This window comes from Hesperophylax consimilis, chromosome 15 (assembly GCF_061612785.1).
Source record: "Hesperophylax consimilis isolate HC1 chromosome 15, BYU_Hcon_1.0, whole genome shotgun sequence".
Taxonomy (NCBI): domain Eukaryota; kingdom Metazoa; phylum Arthropoda; class Insecta; order Trichoptera; family Limnephilidae; genus Hesperophylax; species Hesperophylax consimilis.
In genome coordinates, this window is record NC_142850.1 from 21,188,463 (window position 1) to 21,210,056 (window position 21,594).

Below are 21,594 nucleotides of genomic sequence, written 5' to 3' on the forward strand. Positions count from 1 at the left end.
TGTGGAAGTTAATTCTCGTCCGAGTTGTCGCAACATGCAGTATTATTTACTTGCGATGAATTTTAAACTAGGCGCCATCGTAACAATATTATGATGTAGTCAGTGACGTAGTGACGTAATAGCTAGCAACGACCTTGTTAACAATGACAAGGATAACTTTGCAGGCGGCCAAGGTAGGTACTAACGAGCGAATGAACCGCAGAAAATTAAAAGTAAGAACCATCCAGCGGCGCCACCAACTGCAAAGTTATTCGTGTCAAATTGTACAGGGGAAATTGGGAAATGACGCTTGTGCGCTGAGAAACAAAAATGGTCGCCATTTGCTGTCATTAGCCTTTATTATTGTCTGCGTTTTGTAGTGAGATTCTCTCCAATCTGTCAAGCTGGGTTCCAAAAGCGTGGATCAGCTATTAAATTTAGCGGACACATATTTCTTAGATGACGTAACGGCCGTAATAAAATGCTTCGCGAAGCAAAAACGACCAAATTGGTAAGTCCGTTCTTTGATTACAAAATGTTGTTATGATTAGGTTTATATCCTGCGTAGAATGTAGAATAGATAAATGCACTCACAATGCTGCTCAGCTTATCATTGTAATCGATAGTTGTCGATATTCAGGAAATGTTTTCTCCGTAAAAGTTGTTAGTGGTTTGTCCACTTGGTAAATTGTCTTCAACGAGGAAGAGATGTCATAGTTTGTGTAACAGCGGTAACAGAAAGTGAAAGCGGCTCGAGAGCTCCGTAACCGAATCTTACATAAACCGGCATTGCGGTGTTATATCCGTGGTATTTCAATCTCGATAGGTAATCATGGGAAATAAGCCGTAATTACGGAACTGTTGTTTTGGGTTAGGAATTAAGAATTTACCACATGTCAGTAATTCTATTTTGGTATTTTATTATTGTACGGAGCAATGCCAAAACGCAGCTGGGCAGCTTTCATACGTTATCTCTTTGTCATCTCAATTTATGTATTTATTGTTTGACTTTAGATTTAGATATTGCAGATGCATGTTACTGAACAGGGAACTATAAGAACTTTTAATCAAAAATAAAATATCAAGAAAAATAACATTTTTATAAAAATGAAGGTTTTTATCTTTATTGGAGGTTCTCCTGCACAGCATTAAAAATTCTTTGTAAAAACAATATCAATTGTAGATATTGTGGATATCTGATGACCGTTTCTATGCGAGCCTCCACATGAAGTTCTTACCTCTGAGCCTCCATTCTTCATATCGTCGTTTCACTTGCAAACCGGCTGTGTGCCAGATTTCAGCAAAACTTTTTCACAGATAATTAAAAAAAAAATCAAGAAATCGGGCCCAATCTCAGCTAACTGATTCTATCTATAGCCATTACTCCTATCCGTTTTGTGGATAAACGGCTTGTATGGGAATGGTCATTTAATGTATATTGTTCAAACTCTTAACAGCGCATTTTTTACATTGTGTGGATGTAAACCTCAATACTAAGGTTCCATGGTTAAGTTGGTTGTGCTGTCCATTTGTTGGGTTCGAGCCAGGGCCTCACAGGTTCAATTCTTTGTTCAATTCTAGCCAAGCCCTCCATCCATTGCACAAGCAACATTTTTCACTCAAATGTTGATGGTAATAATAATAATTGATAATTTAATAAAAAATTACCCCAAATGCCCTGAACTAAAATTACTTCCTAGGCTGTATCTTTTTATCTACGGAAACAGAAATATACTAACCTGGCAGGTCACTTCAATGGCAGTAGGAGGAAAAATTCGAATATAGTCACGTTATTTGTAAATTGGGAATGAGTTGGATGTTTTGTTTGTTTATTGCAGCGTGCTGGTGTTTCCGCCGTACAGTAACTACCGGCGATACCTCGTGCACCGGGCCGCCGAGGGGCTGGGAGGGCTCGCCACCTTCTCCATCGGCCAAGCGGAGCAACGCCGCACTGTCGTCTGCCATCCTGACCAGCTTCTCCCCTCTCCCCCCTCCCTCACTGGCACCCTAGCGCAGGCCATGGGAATCACCAAGAACCAAGGTACAGTTCATCTCTATAGGTACATGGCCTGCCAATTTTTTAAATTAGTTATAAAGTCTGAGACCCTCTCGTACCCAGAGATACTTAAAGCTTCGTGACTGCGATGCAACCACAAGTGGCCTACGGATGTTACTCTTTAATGCTGGTTTCCATACAAGGCGCTACCCCAATTACACTGAATGAGTTAATTTTTTCATGTGCGCCCTTGGAGTTAAAATGATGTGATGAAGGCGATATTGTACTTCTTCATCTTTAATATAAGCATAAAAAATAATCTAAAAGAAGATTTTGGATTTACCCATATAACGATAGAAATATGAGCTGTAGGGCATTCGTCGCTGCCAAAGAACTACATGAGAGTGATGTCAAATTGATTTTTATTCCAACCTTAATCCAAGCCTTTTCCGCTAAATCCTTCCTTACGTATTCTGGTAAATTATAGTTATATAAACATGGGTATTTTCCCACCTCCAGAACAAATTGCACATTAAAATCATTTTTGGACGTATGGCAGATACTCATGAGTGACTTACGCCTACATAACTCAAATTGCTTGTAAGTATTTCTGTGTACAAATGGCCTTAAAGAAAAGAAAAATGCTAAGGATGTATGGACAGTCAGGCGCAGTAATATATATATATAAGCTGTCAACTAGCTGTCTGGTGTTTTGGACACATTGCTCACCAAACTGAGAACTCAAACCTGGAGATACTCGTGACCAATAGTCTTACCCACCGGGCTATCAACCACCACTTGGATTGGTTTTTATTCTCTTTCTGGGTTTCTATTGGTGCTATCTGAGAATTATTGCAATGTCATTGTCACACTTGGAACTTAAGTACATAATAGGCTCATCCATACATACACTTCGGAGTGGCGGTACCACGCGCCACTCCAGGCCGCCACGTAGGAAGTAAGGTAAAGTCCGCAAGTAAGGTAACGGTTTATGGCGCAGGCCATTGTGAGACTATTCTGCGCGGCGGCCTGGAACGGGCGCATGTACCGCCGCTCCAAAGTGTACGTGTGGCAGAGCCTATTATGTAGTGGAATGTATGAATAGTAAGAAATGTGAAGAGGGTAAAGAATTCGATCCATCATGATGGGAAGGGGGTGGGGAATCAAGTTGAGGGGGAGAACAAAACATCAAAAATATTAAATAAGCATGTATTATGTTTCTCATTCTTATAAAATACCATTATAAATGAGGCATATTTATTTTGGTATTTTTTTTTTATCTTGTAGGAAGATAAAAATGTTATCAATAAAATCTTTTGAATGGTAAAAACAATAAAAATACAAAATATTTTGATAAATGCAATATCATAAAATTGAGAAGCATTTAAAAAAATAAATATTTTTATTGCATTTTACATTAATTTATTTATTTATATCTACTTATTTCAAGATAAGTTTTTAGCGACATTTTTATCCTTTTCAAGCAGTCTTGCGGATTAATATTAATGTGTAATTTTAATAACCTCATGATGATTTATTGAAGAGAAAATGTTAAGTTGATTTGCAAGCGTGTCCTAATTTGCTTGAGTCAGACAAAGGGGCATGGTCCTCTGAATAGGTAATATGTCCCAGATACAAGAGTATGTGTTACATGTGCCACTTCCTGAGAGTGGTGATTGTATAACAAGGTGATGTAAGTCTGCAGGCTTTGGGCAATACTTGTGTAATAAGTGGTGAAAGTGCTTTGTCGATTGCAGACTGGGCCCCCCCCTGCGCGCAGAGTGGCCCCCCCCCGCCACCCCCCACGGCCCCCTACCAGCCTCCACACGCCCGCAGGCCCCACCCCCCCGCCTCCTGCACCAGGTGACTATCATTGTGTACATTCCCTTCAGCAGAAACTGTTGTGTGTAGTGTCTTCCTGTTATTGTGTTTTTGTATTAGTGCTTGCAACATATTGTGTACAACAAGTTAGCATTTGATTTTCACAGGATAAATCTGTGGTATGTAAAAGAAAAAAGTGAAAGGTATTCTTATGTCCATCCCTCGACACAAACTATAGTATTTGTAAGCTGAACAAGTTAGTATATATTTGAATTTCACAGGATTTACGTGTGGTTTTATCACATAATAGTCAGAATAAAAGCTGTATTATTATGGTATCTTTCTGTTTAACTCCTCTCTTGTAATGGTATTATTGAAGTTAACATTGGGATTTTTTCTTGTGGTATGCATTAGAAGAGAAGAAAGGCCTATATTGGTATTATTTAACATATTTCACTTCCCGGGCAGGAACTGTAGAATGATATCTGTAAATCTCCGGCTTTGTTATTGTATTTTTATGCTGTAACATTGATGAGTGCTAAACCAGTTAGTCGTTGAATTTCACAAGAAGTCAGTATATATAAATTTGAATATTTAAATTTAATGCTTATGTTTTGTGTCAATGGTATTTTTATTGTATAACATTGTTGACCTTTTCTATTGACCTAGTAAATTATTCTTTGGGTTTAAGTACCTGTCTTTATTACAGCTGCACGCATGTATTCAATACAGAATTGAGAATACTGTTGATTGATTTGAAAATGTTAAAAAATCACAAAATTAGAACTAAATATTACTGTCAAAACTCAATCCATCAGTATACAGCAATGTGCACAACTTCAATAGTATTGAAAATATAAAATGATTGAGTGAGGGCGGCCTTTTTAAATTTGATTAATGTGAATACTGCACAAGAGTTCCAACTGCTTCCAACCGTCTGGAGCCAGACTATGGTATCCTCAATTGGGTTATTTTATGAGGTTGAACATAGTGGGGAGGGGAAGAAAATGGGAAAGAGGAAGGTGGGGGAAGAACCTGGGTCTTCAGATATGATCACTGAATACAGCTAAAGTGGTTTCAAGCAAATTTTCGATTCTGAATGGTGATCTTTCACCAGGGAGATACTGAGAATATCTTGACTCATACGTTGGCCTAAGATCACAAACATAATATTTTCATTAACACTCTTGTTCCAAAGGGGGTAGTACACTTACCCCAATGAGAGTCTTGTGCGTTACCTAAGTTATTTTTTACATCACATACTCTTCAATATATTTCGGTTACCCTCATTTTCGTACTTACCTTCACTTTTACCACTATGCATTTATTTAAAGATTGAATGCTGGCTGAAGATGGGTGATGTCCAGTTAAAACGATATTAAGTTAAAAGTTGTCAATTCCCTAGCAAGAATGGCCAAACTTTTTTAAAGTTTTTAATTGTTTAAAGAAAGTCTCTGATGCTATATTTTTACATTGCAGTGCTTCTCAAAGCTTTTCATAGGTTTCAAGGCTGCCGTGACTATTTTTTTCACCTAGATACATTTATAATTCAAATTAAAAAATAATCTTTATGTACTTGAATCAATTTGAAAAAATTATGCAAATAATATGTCCTACTATATATTTAAAAGTGGTTTTTCCTTGAAAGGCCGAGCTGTGCTTATTTTCCATCTGAAGGTTAAGAATGCAATAGCAAATTGGTTTAAGTTGAATTGCTTGGTTAAAATACTGGTTATGGATGGCCAATGCAGATATATAATAATAATATGTATATATCTTGAATGCAGAATTCCAACATGCCAGCAAGATTTATAGTTTTATAATTTTTTTCGTTTTATACAAAATGATATCTTTATTCATTTTTATAAAATAGTAATGTAGTATCTAGTAATTATAAGTGATTTCAGGTAATAAAATGTTAAATATACTCCACAGTAGAATAAAAACACTAGGACAGTATGAAATATTCATGAGACGGTTGAAAAGTAATAATCTGGGTTACCGGAACCTTTTTTTTTTTTTTTTTTTTTTTTTTTTTTTATTGAAACATATAAACAAGGTTACAATTTTTTTAACAATATAAACAAAAATATATCAATCACTCTCCTAATAAAGCAGCTGCTTGTGTTTAGGAGAGGACAACAAAAATATTTTTACATTTGTTTAAATTAAACAAAAAATATTAGTAATAAAACAAAAAATAACACAAAAAATAACAATAAAAGTAATAAAAATATAGGTTAGTTAATAAATGATTCAAAGAATTTAAAAGGCAAAAACATATTTCTAAACAATAAGTAAAGTTATGAGGTGGTACAAGAGTATTTTAATTTAATTTTTTTTTTTATATTTTTCGTAGTTTTCTTCCGATCGTATATCAAGGGGTAATTTATTAAATAATTTTACACCCTTGAATATATAGTGATGTTGTGCTGTTGTGGTTCGTGCTAGTGGCACGGTTAGTCCTCCAACAGATATTATTCTTTTGCTAATATTCAATTGTGGTAAATTATTTTTACTAAAGAAATCTTTATGTATAAACCTAAAACTATTTCAACAGTTTCTCCTGATTGAAGCGATCCACCTCGACATGTAACATTCGGAATCGGACGTAATCACACACGTCTTACATAAGGTTGAAATTGAAGACTGTTTTGATGTATGCAAATAAAAATATCCCTAAAATGCATATTTTGCAATTTAACATTATTTATGTCACAGGCATAAATAATGTTAAATTGCTTTCCGATTATATTCTTCATAATCATAACTTAATTTGCCCCATTTTACAATAAAGCCATATAAGAAAAGGGATTCGAAAGTTAGTTGGAGATTTATAAAAAGACGTGCAATTTAAATTTTCAAAACAAATCACGTGTTTTTGCATGATTTTTTATTAATTCGCATAAAACTTGAAAAACCCCACTTAAAAAACAAAGGTACTTTCCAACTCTGAAGTAAAAATAAGGCTAAATACATTGATAAAAATCATAGTTCATGCTCTGTATTACCCACTGAATGGAAAATTCCTGTAAGTGTGATCTGTATGGATTACAAAGAAAAACTGAAGATGCCACCAAGACCTTAAGTATGATCTATTTCACCAGAAATAAGGGAAAATTTTACTTACCTCGGCGCAAGAAACAGGCCCACTTCTGTCTCACTACTCCTGTTACTCCCAGTAACAGATAGCAGAGAATGGAAATATCCAAGTGACTAAAAATAAGTAAAACTCAACACCCATATCATTAGTTCAAAAAGAAGAAAATAGTATGTCAGGGAAAGCCCAGTAGTAAAAGCAAGTAAAATATAAATAAAGTTGTTAATTATTAAAGTCATTAGGTATCTTTGGTAATTTGCCAAATAAACAATATTTCACTGTCCTTTTCTACAAAATACAATGACCTGCAATTGTACCGGCCGGCACAGCACTTTGGCAGCTTTTATCTTCGGTAATACTAAGTATTTGTCTAGATGTTTTGCTCAGTATTAGCATCTTATGTTAGAGTCTGTAGTCTGTTGAGAAACTTTGTTTTAGCAGACAGCCTCGTTAGCAAAAATTCAGGAATTATAGTGTCCACACTGATAAATTGTATTTCCTAATTAAATTCAATTAACAGACTGAATGGAAAAATAGATTAATAAGACAGGCATTATTCAATTATTCATAATGCCCAAAGAAGGCGGGATTTTACGCATACATTTTCCTCTGTCTGCCTACTAGATTCGGATCAAGTGATTAACATATATTCAAATATTATAATACTTTGTAATCTTTTAGACTTTTTTTATAAGTAGCTACACGGGTTTTTGGGTTTTTTTATTTCTTAAATTGTATTCAATAAAAATTTCGGTCTAGCACATTCTTTTATAGGATTATTTCTTCCAAAAGCGAATGGACAAGTCTTTTAAGTCAAGGTTTTAGTGTAATTTGTATTTTTCATGTCATAATTATTATCCACTTCAAATGCTGCTTCTAATATGCAGGGGCGGCCAACTAGATTGGGACATTTTTTTCTAAACTGGAAAACATAAATTATTTTTTTAAATGTGAATACCGCACAGGAGTCATAAACGTCAAGAACCAGTGGAAATGTGACAAGTATGTTCTGAAACTGACGGTAATCATGAGGAGAAAGATATGGGAAGGAGGAAGGTTGGGATGTACCTGGATATTCAGATCTAGTCACTAAAACCAATTAAAGCCATTTCAAGCAACATTTCATTTCTGGCGTTGGTGGTCTGTCATCTTTACTTTGTAATTTCAATTGTCAATGTAAATAATAAATATAATAATAATATAGACATTGAATTTCGACCATATCTCCCTTGAACAGCTCGTATTTGAAGAATTAAATGGTTGGAATATGCATTTACGATGAAAAAAGGCTCAAATATGCACTAACAACCAAAAAGGCTCAAATGTGTAAATGCATATAAATATTATTTTGATGTCTAGTTATAAACAATAATAGTAAATAGTTGCATTTAATATGAAGTTTGTGCCTTTTCGTGTTCAGCCAAGGTTAAACAGTAGACGACCTTCTCTGGCAGAGCAGTAAGCTCATTGGCCCTAAACCTGGATGTTGCGGGTTCAAAGCCCAGAGAGGGTAATTAAAATACATTCAAGCAATATGGGCTTATTGACGTACAGACTATTTAAAAAAAAAAATTTTTTTTAAACTTTATTTATTCTCATTTCTTTACACATATAATACATAATAACAAATAGTATATAATAAATGAAAACAGAATGAGCAAAAGAACAAATAATATATTTTACACCCCCCAAACCAATACTAAATTAATGCAGACACATAGCAGTTTCATTGGTCCTCGTACATTTAACCTTCTACCACTACAAACTCAAATGATAAATAAAAAGATAGAATATATTAAAGAGGTAAAATTATGGCTGAATGAGGCAGATATTGAAACGCTTTTACTATAAATTTATTGATCCTTTCTACAACTCACTTGCTGAAACTTTATAAACTATTGTACATAATGTTTTCTCTTTACTTTTTATAATAACTATAAACAAAAAAAAAAAACTTTTTCTACTAATGTATATTTACTTTAGGTACTTGAAATATAGTAATGGTTTTATATTACCCACACTCAGGCAGTGCCTTAGTGGGTTTTCATTTCTCGTGTATACTATTTGGTATTATATATTGTGTTATTATATACTATCTATTAATATGTATAATATGTGTAAAGAAATGAAAAAAAAAAAAAAATAAATAAATAAAAAATAAATAAAAAAATAACATTCAGAATCAAGTTTGAGATACGTTAAAGATACCACCTCGGGAATACACAGCTTCACTGCATTTCCCAAATTGTAATTTTCACTCTTTAAATCTGTACCCGTTTCGTTATTTCCATGAATATTTTGTATTGATAATTAAAAAAACTAATATTTCTTTCAATTATCAACCAAAATATTTGTGGAAATAATTAGATATTATTTGTTGCTAAAAACACTTAGGTTTTGGGCTCTCCTGAAAATGTTGTGTTTCGGATTTGCATCCGTATGCTTCTCGGGTACAGAAATGAAAACTTAATATATATTTTTTAAATAAACCGGTTTTTAAAAAAAATGTACTTTACACAACACTTTCATTTTTTATGTAGGTTTGACCAATTGATATAATTTTTTTTCCAGTTGATTCCTTGACCTTGAAACGACAATGACGCTTTTAATCAGATCTTAAATAAAAAAAATAAAAACTTACTGAATCTGGCATGAAAATCTTTCTTTGCAATGCTTTTGATGTTGAATATATATTTTCAGAAATCAATAGCTGTAATTTTTTCTCTTTACATTACGCTCAACTTGTTTGTTGGCCACCCCTGGTATGGTGTTTATTGGTCAACCAGGAAATGACCATATTGATTTAAATAGAGCTTCCTGGTTTGTGTTATGTAGCTTTGGTATCTTAAGTTCAAGTATCTTCATAATGTATTAATACTGATAATAGTATTGGTAATTAAATGTACAACAAAGCTGATCACTAATATTTAAGTTTTGATATTTTAGCAACGACACTCCTGTGAAGGCGAGACGTCCCGACAGAGAAGTTTACGTACCTCGAGCACGGCGTTCAGGACCCGGCAGCGCTCCCAGTCCTCCTGGTGGGGCCCAGTCATCCCTCAGTGCCTGCAGCCCTCCGTCTTGTGTTCAACTCCCCTTCAGTGCTTCTATCGCTTCGAGTGGATCCTATCCTCCCTTCTGCGCTCCCGGTCCTCGGGCCGAGTGTCCCAGTCCTCCGTATCTCCCGGCCAGCCCTCCCCTCCGATCTGCCAGTCCTCTGCCCAGTGCTCCCAGCCCCGTCAAGAGGGTCCCCGCCCGGTCTTTCTGTAACGTGTACCAGCCCCCGCACCTGCGCGGCGGGCCCACCGAGGATGGTGCTGACGGTAGTGCTCCTCCTGCTCCAAGTTCTCGCCATACTCGTCACCTTGCCCATGATACTCCGGAACATGTGAGCATGGAGCACACCATGCCGCAGCCGTACAACGGTTCCTTCTCCCACTCGCAGGAGGAGGAACAAGACGACCTGCGTGATCAACTCATCACAAATGTGGACAGCACAACGCGCCAGTGGAACCACGAGAAGGACGAAGATAAAGAGCAAAACGAACTAAGGAGAGCGTCACAAGAAATAAATAGAAGCAACCGACGGCTCATCAAGCAGAGCTTCGACTCGGACGTACTCGTCATCTCTGAGCCGGTGTTGGAAAGGGAGCGTTGCATTACCCGAGACACTGTTGAAGAAAATCACTCAGTGTCTGTAGACACGCAGCACAAAGCTAGAGTGGCACCCGCGGCGCCGGAAGCTCGTTTCAACCCCGAAGAGGAGGACTGGGAGGCCATGTTGGATGAGAACGGAGAATGCTTGGAGCCGGGTCTACTGGCAGAGTTGAGTGCGGCCGTGGGGCGCGTGGCTGTGGCTCAGCCCAGGGCGGCCCCCGCCTCTGCCAGCCCCTCTGACGACGCTGGCCAGCCCGCCGACCCCTTCTCCCATGTCTTGGAGGTCTACAACTTCCCGCCCGACTTTAAAGAGACCGACCTTCTCTCTGTCTTTACGGATTACAAAGACACGGGCTTTGAAATCAAATGGGTGGATGATAACCACGCCCTTGTGGTGTTCAGCAGTACTAAGATTGGTGAGAGTTAAATACTTATTATTTTGTTAATTTCTGAACATCCGTAACTGGCACCCTTGAAAAATTGATAAGCGTTCATATTATTCATGACTAAAAGTTGAAGGTTAGAATTTTTAAAGATGTTTTTTCTATCTCTTTGAAAGGAAATACTGTGAAGAGTTCTTAACCTTGTAAACACATTACAAATCGTTTAAACTTGATTCATTGACTAGTAAAGATAATATTGATAAAGTGCCTGTTTTTTTTGTATTATTTACCGCAAGTGGAATATTAAGTTTTTTGGAATTATTTAATACAGAATATTTTTACTAAGATTCGTATTGACATTATTATATTTCATAATGTTATCCTCACTGGGTTTTCCCATGCTGGAGAATACATTTAACATTTTCCCTATTTTATTTTATTCAATTTATTTTGTTTATACGATTTTTATTTATAGGTATAAAAGCACTTTGGTATTTGTGCAAATAGAAGAGAACAAATAACTATTGAGGTTTGTTTGGAAGACAATCAGATAGTGAAAGTTGATTGAAAAACGAGTCACTTTTATTTTCAGTCAGATAGAACTCAATGTATGCATGTTGGGAACTTTTCATTTACACTATTACTCCCAATGACTATGTATAATGGAGTTGATATAATTCACACCAATTTACTGATTAAAACCGTTGACAAATTTTGTCAGAATATCCAAGAATATGATGCAATACTGTATAGAATTGGTTTAGTACGCTTTCTGAAGGTTTTGCTATTTATTTAATATGTTAAGAAATCTAAAACCAAGGTTATGTAACATTTTTTTTCCGACAGACTAAAAAAATAGTTTGTGTTTTTATTTATTGCCAATTAGTTACTTTGTAGTTTATACTTGTCCCGAATATAAATAACGTTTTGGCATTCTGAAAATATATTGTTAAAATAAATGAAACTCAAACTATTTTGGAAATTACAAACATCCATTATTAACACTATATGGTCGGGCATTTTACCGCGGGTGATAGAGCGGGTGTTTTTTAAATTTAAGCGCCAAAATTAGACTTTCCACAAAATATTCATATCTTATGATCTATTTGATATTTTTCGATGAAACTTTCAGTGTTTTACTTTCAAAAGATGTCTCTATTTATTTACTTAGCAATGAATGTGTAATTCCTTTTTTTATTAACAAAAACTTTCTACTTTCTTGGGAATCATAGAAAAAACAGTATTTCACAATCGAAATAACATATTGAAATTTATTCATACAAAATTTCAAGATTATTTAGAAATTTTCAATACATATAAAAAAAAAACTATAACCTAATAGTGCTTCAATGTGTGATAGCGTTCGAAACACTTTCCTTTATGCAGGGGCACATTGCAAAACTTGCACATGTACTGCGTTTCACTGCGTAGTTTGTGAGCGGAACATACGCGACAATGATTTTATTTTTTGTTGTGTTTCAAACTCATTGTATTGACAGGTAGATAGATCGGGTACCGCCGACAATAGAAAACACATGACCCTGCACCCATTTTAAACTCCTTGTTTACAAGTTTCCCGCTCCTTACCGCTTTGCGCAACAAAACGAGTAAACTCGTCTTACTGTAAAAAGGCGTATGACGAGTTTTCTCGTTTCCCGCAAAGAATGTGTTAATAATAAAATTGAAAATCTTATTTCAGAGAAGCCCGTACCTTAATCGCTTGAGCGCCGACGTATCCGTGTGAATACATCGGCACAATATAAACAAATCATTTCTCTTGAGTTTTCTGGGGAAATAGCTTATGGTATTTTAAATGCTATTTTGGTAAGATGGAACAATTTACAAAAACATAATTTAGCAAAAAAAAAAGTTACGAAAATAGAATCAGCTGGCGGACAGCGAAAATTTTGCATCGGCACACCACGTGTTAAATAACACCACGTGTTAAATAACATTTTCTTTTTGAACTTCATTATTAATTGTCTGATTTGATTTTTATGTCTTGTCAGTTTCTCTCCCAAATCTGAAACCTTTCTGAGAGAGTCGTAATTTAAAGTTATTTCCCTTGAGGTGAAATTTGATGAGAAGGCACTGCTCTACAATAAACTTGACATTGGCGGCTCGTGATTTCGACTGCGAGGATTGAAAAATAAAACATTATTGATGTTGATGTAGACGAAAAACTTGTTATTTTTAAATTCTGTTTTTGATAATGTCGTTTTTTTCATTCTCAGCATGGTGACGACAACCTTTTTAGCCAAAGGGTCAATTTATCAATTTTCAATTTGTTGACGGGTCGCAGGGGGCAGCTTACCTACAGTTTAATATGATTGGTGGTGTCAAGTGGCATCGCTTGTGTAGATTTTTAAATTTATTTTATTTGACAACCGTACAAAGCTGTTAAGTAAATGTATTCCTGTTATAAACCAAAAGTTCAGGTCAGTAACCATAAAATACACAAAAAAATGCCGCATAGAAAAATTTTTCAAAGTCAAACCAATAAATTAATTCTGTTGATTTTTATTTATTTTATTTACACAAGTGGGCCGTGTGCATAACTGGCTTTAACACAATCTAAAGTCGTGAGCCGCCACTGATATCTGAACATGTTATTCAGTTTAGAATAGGTTCCTAATAGTTACTGCTATTATTCTTCAGCCCAAGAAGTGTTGGCTTGCTGGCACCCTCTGGTGCGTACGAGGCGGCTGCAGGAGGCCACGGCGGAGTCGCGCCAGAAAGCCCGGCGCTGCGCAGACTCGCTGCGGCCGTACCGCGCACGCCCTGAGACCTGTGCGGCCCTCGCACGTCGCCTCGTGTCCAGCGCGCTGGGTGTGCGCCTGCCCTCTGCGCCCCAGGAGCGCCTCGAGGAGCGCCGCCTGCTCACCCAGGCTAGAGGTAAATAAACTAACTAACCGTCACCTGCATGCTACTTTATACTAATATAGTATAAAAAAATTATCAAAATTCATTTAAATATTTTTCTTATTGTTAATTAATGTTGTAATATGGCAATGAAATAACATTCAGTTGGTAACACTACATGCACAGGAAGTAGGTGTCAAAAGTATAAGTCTCTGTAATGGCTGTAATGTGTGTGCTCTGTTACAATAAACGTTATTTTGGTTATTAAAGATCACCATCTATTATTATTTATCAAGACTACAGTGTGCATTCACAATTTGCAACAAACCATTGTCCAAATGGCTGGAAGAATTCAACACATAGAAATTCATTTAGTGCTAACTCATTTATCCATTAAAATTTGTTTGCGCCGGTTTCTGCCTATGCCGTCCTTGACTTTTTGAATTTGTTCCAGTAATTCTATTATTTTCGCAGATATGGGGCGAAAATAGCAGAATCATATTCTAGTTTTGATTCTACAATGCAGATGAACATCAATGTCATTGCTTGGAAAATTGTTTACATGATAATGGTACAAGTAAAAAAGATTCCAACGTTTTAAGGTAGTTTTCAGGTAAAAAAGTTGGATTGTTAAAAAAAAAATATATTCTTCTATGGATAGTTATTTTATATATATGGATGGTATTTAAAAAAAAAAGATGATTGACTTTTTTACTTTTACCATTACGTAGAATCTCTTTACCTGGGGGTAAACCCTATATTTTTGCATAATTTTGTTTCCTTTCATTTATATCAAATTATTCCTCCAAGGTATCAAGTATAAAACGAGAGGTCTGAAATTGCACCGTCGGCCAGGAACTCATCATACAGCCTCATTGACTCAGTTCTGTTGTCTGTTCTGTTCTTCTGTTGTCGAGTGTCTACGGGTTCGTTTGTGCCTGCACTGGATCGGCCCTGCTGTCATTTAAACTCTTGACAATAATCTCTTATAGATGATGGTTTTCAAATATCAGAATCTCTCAGAGCCAGTCCTTCGAAATGCCTGATTAGTGAGTTCTACTGGTATTACGTTACATATTCACACTATTTTTTATTTGAAATTTCATTCCTTTGAACTTGCTTGCATTTAACTTTTTTTTTTTTTATAGAGTGGAGACAGTTTACATATAGTTCCTGTGAGCACTTAGGCCATAGGCCCATTGTGCTATCTCCCATTTGACCTCATTCCTTGAACTCACCAGGGTTGTCATTGGAAATGTGGATATGTCTTCTGGTTCCACAATGTGTGTTCCCAGGTCTCATCTCTCCTCTCCAATCCCCCTTGGTTCCCTGAAGGCCCCACAAGGGAAGAGAGCCTCATCTCTCCTCTCCTTTCCCCTTTGGTTCCATTCAACTTAATCTAATCTATCTGATGGTCAGCTTATCCCTTGGATTTTCTAATTCTGTGTTGTGTTTGTGTTTTGTAGAAAAGAAGCGGCTTGCGGCTCAGCACCGGGAGGCCGCCTGGGACGGCACACTTGCCGACTCCCCCTGAGGAACCATCTGTCAGGTAATTTCAACCGCCAGCATCATGGTCAGAAAGCTGAATGCGGTGCTAGTCATCCTCTGTTGTCATCTCTTTAAATTATAGCAATTCATGAAATAAGCACTAAAACCCCTCTCCCTCTTTAAACTGATTTTCTATTATTTCTAAGACACTAAAGGTGCTGGTAAACGAGCAAAATACATTGCTTATTATTGCCGATTGCCGAACAATTGTCTTGGCCGTCAATAGTCTTGCAGGGTAAGGTGTTGGCCGTCATTAATCTTGCAGGGCAAGGTGTTGGCTATCAATTGTCTTGCAGGGCAAGGTGTTGGCCATCAATAGTCTTGCAGGGCAAGGTGTTGGACGTCAATAGTCTTGAGGGGCACGGTTTAGGCCATTGATAGTCTTGCTGGGCTAGGTGTTGGCCATCAATAGTCTTGCAGGGCAAGGTGTTAACCGTCAATAATCTTGCAGGGCCAAGGTGTTGGCCACCAATAGTCTTGCAGGTAAGGCATTGGCCGTCAATAATCTTGCAGGGCCAAGGTGTTGGCCACCAATAGTCTTGCAGGGCAAGGCATTGGCCGTCAATAATCTTGCAGGGCCAAGGTGTTGGCCACTAATAGTCTTGCAGGGCAAGGCATTGGCCGTCAATAATCTTGCAGGGCCAAGGTGTTGGCCATCAATAGTCTTGCAGAGCAAGGTGTTGGACGTCAATAGTCTTGCAGGGCAAAGTGTTGGCAGTCAATATTTTCGTTTCCCATCAAGATTTCTGTAATCCGTAAGACAAATTCACAACACAACAGAAACTATCTCCTGTAATAACTCCACCAAACTCGTAAAAACTGTTACAGTTTTGGTAGTGGGTAGATGACAAACAGAGCGAGAAGGAAATAGATTTGCAATATTGTCGTAATTTTCGGTAGCCAAGCAAACTCACCGGAATGAAAGGGCAATACATCGAAAAGAAGAGGCAATAAATGACAATCTTGCACCATTTTACCTGTTAATATGGAAATCTGGACAGAAATACCTTGCTGGCAAGAAATTGACGTAACAAATGTTTGTTCATTTACCAGAGTCTTATACAGATAGAAATTCATTTAGTGCTAACTCATTTATCCATTAAAATTTGTTTGCGCCGGTTTCTGCCTATGCCGTCCTTGACTTTTTGAATTTGTTCCAGTAATTCTATTATTTTCGCAGATATGGGGCGAAAATACCAGAATCATATTCTAGTTTTGATTCTACAATGCAGATGAACATCAATGTCATTGCTTGGAAAATTGTTTACATGATAATGGTACAAGTAAAAAAGATTCCAACGTTTTAAGGTAGTTTTCAGGTAAAAAAGTTGGATTGTTAATATAAAAAAAAATATATTCTTCTATGGATAGTTATTTTATATATATGGATGGTATTTAAAAAAAAAAGATGATTGACTTTTTTACTTTTTCCATTACGTAGAATCTCTTTACCTGGGGGTACACCCTATATTTTTGCATAATTTTGTTTCCTTTCATTTATATCAAATTATTCTTATTATTTCTATTATATATTTATATTCTATACTTCCATTATGCAAAAAAACAGTATCCCCCGAGTTTTAAAATTATTGCAATGTATTAATATCATTAAATTAATTACTCCTTTGTTTTGTAGGTTCCTGGGTAACCACTAAGAAACTTTGCATGCGGTGCGTTCCGGTTTGCTTCTATGAGGCTATGTTCACTGAAAGCCAATGCGATACCTCCTTCTGGCGATGTAACAATAATCTCAAGAAACCCACCAAGGTAGAGGGCGTCAGCGCATATCCATACGTTAATATTATGCACGCAATATTAGAACAGTAAGGTTAACTTGTGATGTTATGTTTTGAGAGAGTAACAAATGATAATTATTTATGTTAACTATGTAACGACTGCAGGCAGACTCCAAGCCGAGGTTGTATGCTTGTGTTGGCTGCTCTAAGGCTTAGTTCACCCAAGACTGTATGTAATGTACGCTGTTTTACCGTGGCACTAGATGGCACGCATGAGAGCGTTCACTGAGTCATACACGATCGTTGCTAGTCGTGCTTACCATTAGAAATAGAATTCTTTAAAAAAATAAATTCATTGAATACCTACTGTACAAGAGTCCCAACTGCTCCCAACCATCTGGAGCCAGTGGAACTATGGCATCCCCACTAAATAGATAATCCGCGCTAGAAATGCCTTCCATGTAGATTTTAATGGAAACCGATGTCGCTACTGACTTACAGTATATTTTGGTTCCAGCCCATTTAGAACGCGCTCTGTCTCTCTTATACTGCCCGACATTGTATATCGCCATTACACTTGATCGAATTTATCTTTTTATAATTATGATGAAATGAATTTCTGGATTTGAAATTTAAGGCCAGATTGGACAGACTTTTTGTATTAAAAGAAACACCCCCACATCACATTTCTTGTGTCCTTCTTTATTCTATGGGCATTTTCAATTGGGGATGTTGTGAGGCTGAAGGTAGTCGGGAAAGGAAGGAGATGGACAGTTCCTGGCTATTCAGATCTGGTCTGACATGTCTAAAGCCATTTAGACATGTTTGGTGAGTGGTGGTATTCACCAGGGCGAAACTGATAGTATCTTCCATTATTGTGATTGGACATTGTTTCCGTCTGAACTAAGCCTAAGACAACAGTAGATTAGAGTAAAATGACATGTGATACTTGCCAAACAAATAATTTCCTTTTCGCACCCCCTGTGCTTCTAGAAACTTTCATTATATGTTCTTATTGACCCTATCATTTTACTATGTATTTTACAAAAATGCATAATTTTGATGTTTGTTACATTATGGGTGTCTTCCTCCCTAAGACAAATCTGTTGAATTTTATACTCGGACAACTTTTTGTTTCAATGCCTTCTAGACATGTATTTTTTTTTTACATTAACCACACAAGAAGCCCTTATCTTATCGATAAATTAAATTATCTATTCTATAACTTATCAATGCAGTCAAAGTTTCCTCCACTGTAGATAATATATTAAGGCTAGCAGTCTGTAGTAGTTGGTTTCTCTTTTGGCTGCCATTTTTATCTGTTAGTTCATCTTTTGGCCACTTTCACAGGTATGTTTGTAAATCTGTAATGAGAGGTCTCACTTGAAGGGGCGATATTTGCCTTGTGAGGAAACGAGTAAAGCTAATATCTTTTTCAGCACAATTATAGTCAAATTTTGTAATGTTAACAGAGTAAATCTCATTTAAATTATACTATCATTTATAATTATTTTATTCAACTAGAGTTTATTTTATTACAAATAAATAGTGTAATTTTTGGCGAAATGAAAACCAAATGTTTGGTTTTGAGATTATAAACAAATTATACATAGTTTTTTCGCTATGATAATAATATTTTTACTGACACAATATGTCCGCTGCCACGCTACGGCGTATATTGTTTTGTTACCATATTTTTGTACCTAAAGTTAGGTGAGTGTTATGTGTGCAATAAGCGTTGTATTTATTATGTAAAAATCTCATGAACTGTTCTGTCACCAATTTATTCAATTTTATTATTCTTCGTTGCACATTGCGGCCTTTGAACTACCTGTGGATTGATTATTCCCGATTCTATGAAAATCTCTCGTAAATCTTGTCCGTGATGGATCCCTTCCAGCCATACCTTCCCCCAATTCAATTTTCTGCTTTGTCATACTCACGTTCAAATATGTTGTATCATTCATAAGACTGAAGGGTGTTTTAAACCCCGTTTAATCGGTACCTTCTATATAAATGCCTACATTGCAGCAAAAGTAATTTATAACCATTAAAATTGGCAAACACACACTTAAATTTGAATCTTCTTTCATTCAAGCTCGTCTATTTTCTTTAGTAAAAAATCCTAAATGCCTCAGTCACTTTTCAACAATTTTATATTTATATAAATATTGTTCAAGTCATTTGAATAGTGTTCTAAACATAGACATCCCAATTGATAGACTTGCTCTAACATGAAATCTGGGTATCACTTCGATGAGCTGGAGGCAAACCACATGACCATATTTTTGACACCAGGAGGGTTCGTGAATGCTTTGAATAAACTATAACATCAGTCGTTCATTAACCACCGAATAGCAAATAATCAGACCCTGCGCAGAAGAGTTCACGAAGAGTTAAGGGAAGGGTTTGCAGCGCAATGTTTGTTTTTAAACAAACCGCCTGGCGTAGAGACGCTAAGATTGAGTGATGTGGGTAAATTATAACATTTTTGTAAAAGTTGTATTCAATTTTGGAAACAAACCCTAACTTTTGTTTACCCGATTTGGGATTTGTAGTTATGTTTTTACACAGCCAGAAATTTGCGCACCATTGTAAAAAGGACTAGTAATTCGTAAGTAGATTTTATTTTAAAAGACTGAATAGTGATTTTACAATGCGAGTTGCCTATATACTGTCAGATTCATTTATTGGCAAAATCACAGAAAGGGAGATGTTCACGCCGCCTCCCGTGCACTTATCTGTCCCTGATTGTCTGGTTTATCAATTTGAATGTTTCTTTTCTTTCAAATATTTTCAGAGAGGTTTATAGAAGTTGTGTGTCAAATTGTTTTTATCAAGAGTTACTAGTGATGTAATTTTTTTTCTGCCATTTCATATTTGGTTGCTATGTTAGTGACAAGAACTTGAATAAATAAATCAACATTCACCACATAATAATATGTTCGAACAAGTTCGGCGGCCATTTTGGTTGTCAGTGCTTAGGCAATTATATAGGAAGTATGTTTATTTATTTATTTTATTTTAAATGCACATTTACAGTTATACATAACCAATAATAAACATACATTTTATTTTAATTTATTAAGTAATAATAGCGTTTTTGAACTGGTGAATATTAAGTTGGAAAATATCTATATCAGGGGACAGGTAATTTAGTAACATAATAATTTTTCCGAGCGGCATTACTAATGGTAAGTTGGTTCTGCATTTTGGAACGACAAAGGTTCTGTGCCTGCGCGCTCTTGTATAATTGTCGGGGACATAAAACTCAAATTTATTGGTATGACTCCATTCGACGATAGAATGTTAGGTTCAATCCCCATTGAAAACTCTGTCATGAAAGTTTTTTTTGGATTACTTTATTTTAATGATTGCTAATAGTTCAATTCATATTATATTGCTCGATTAATTTGCTTTAATGTCTTGTTCGCCAGTGTATGCTGTGAAGATACTGTTAAAAAATCATTTCTCTGAATATAACTCCCTGTTCCGGGAAAACTACTTCTGGTAGATTATATACTACATATTTTTATAAATATATAAACACATTATCTGGTAATGCAGTACAAATTACAAAAACATCGAAAACAAGTAAGTTATTACTACAATAAAATCAGCTGGTGCACAGCGAAAATTTAGCATCAGCGATCCAGAAGTAATAACCAAGTCACCTACATTTTCTGAAAGATCTATTTTATAACTGAAGTTTAACTTATTAGCTGTCAACAATGTCTTTTAATCCACGCTTTAGCTTAGTATGCCAGTCTTTTTTCCAAAGTACGCTCAAATACAATTTCCTCGCACAAGATGTTAAAAGATATTATAGCTAGACCGCAAGTGAATGAAGGTGTGCGGATACAAGTCTCTTGCCATGAGCAGAAAAGCATGATTTATTAGTAGTTCGCTCGCATTCATTGGTGGCTTGCCACTCTGTACTCGCCTCCTGTACCTTACTTAATTCCGAACAACCCTAGGGAACGGTCTTTTGTTTTGGTCGAACTACAGTGATGATGCAATGTGTTTGACAATGACAATATTCCTGTGAATATTCTGCCATTGCAGTAATAGGGAATTCTGTGATATCAGAGTAAAGTATTGTTTTTCTTTTTAATTGATTGGGTCTACCGGTGTTAGTAACATATAAATAATCTCTACTTTGTTTAAAATTCAGATATTTTATATACAGTTTATGTGTATGTACATACAATAATGGCTGCAATGTACTGTTTGTAGTTAGCTAATTGAGATTGTCTTATTTCCGTGGGATGGTGCTGGTGTAAATCTATAGTGCCATCATGATGTTGTGTTTGTTGCATGTCTGATTTTACTTTAAAATGTTACAATATAATAAAATAACAGTATGGCAGTATGTATTACATTTTTGGTTTTATTTTGGTATGTATCTGAACCTGCAGAATTAGTTCTTTTGCTTAACAGCTGGAATAAGTGGGCCACTCCGAGCCACTCTATGTTCACTCCTTCTTTTCCTTAAACCCATCCACACTTCCC

The 21,594-nt window shown here is 36.0% G+C and overlaps 1 protein-coding gene across 1 annotated transcript; it reads left to right on the forward strand.

Moving 5' to 3' along the window:
• The first annotated feature begins 255 nt into the window (after positions 1 to 255).
• Positions 256 to 19,910, forward strand: LOC149417480 (uncharacterized). The gene is made up of 7 exons (XM_089640321.1): positions 256 to 490; positions 1,818 to 2,020; positions 3,733 to 3,838; positions 9,843 to 10,969; positions 13,595 to 13,831; positions 15,265 to 15,347; positions 16,983 to 19,910. The coding sequence occupies exons 2-6, from the start codon at positions 1,999 to 2,001 to the stop codon at positions 15,330 to 15,332; spliced, it is 1,560 nt and encodes a 519-aa protein (XP_089496447.1). The 5' UTR covers positions 256 to 490; positions 1,818 to 1,998; the 3' UTR covers positions 15,333 to 15,347; positions 16,983 to 19,910.
• Positions 19,911 to 21,594: the final 1,684 nt, after the last annotated feature.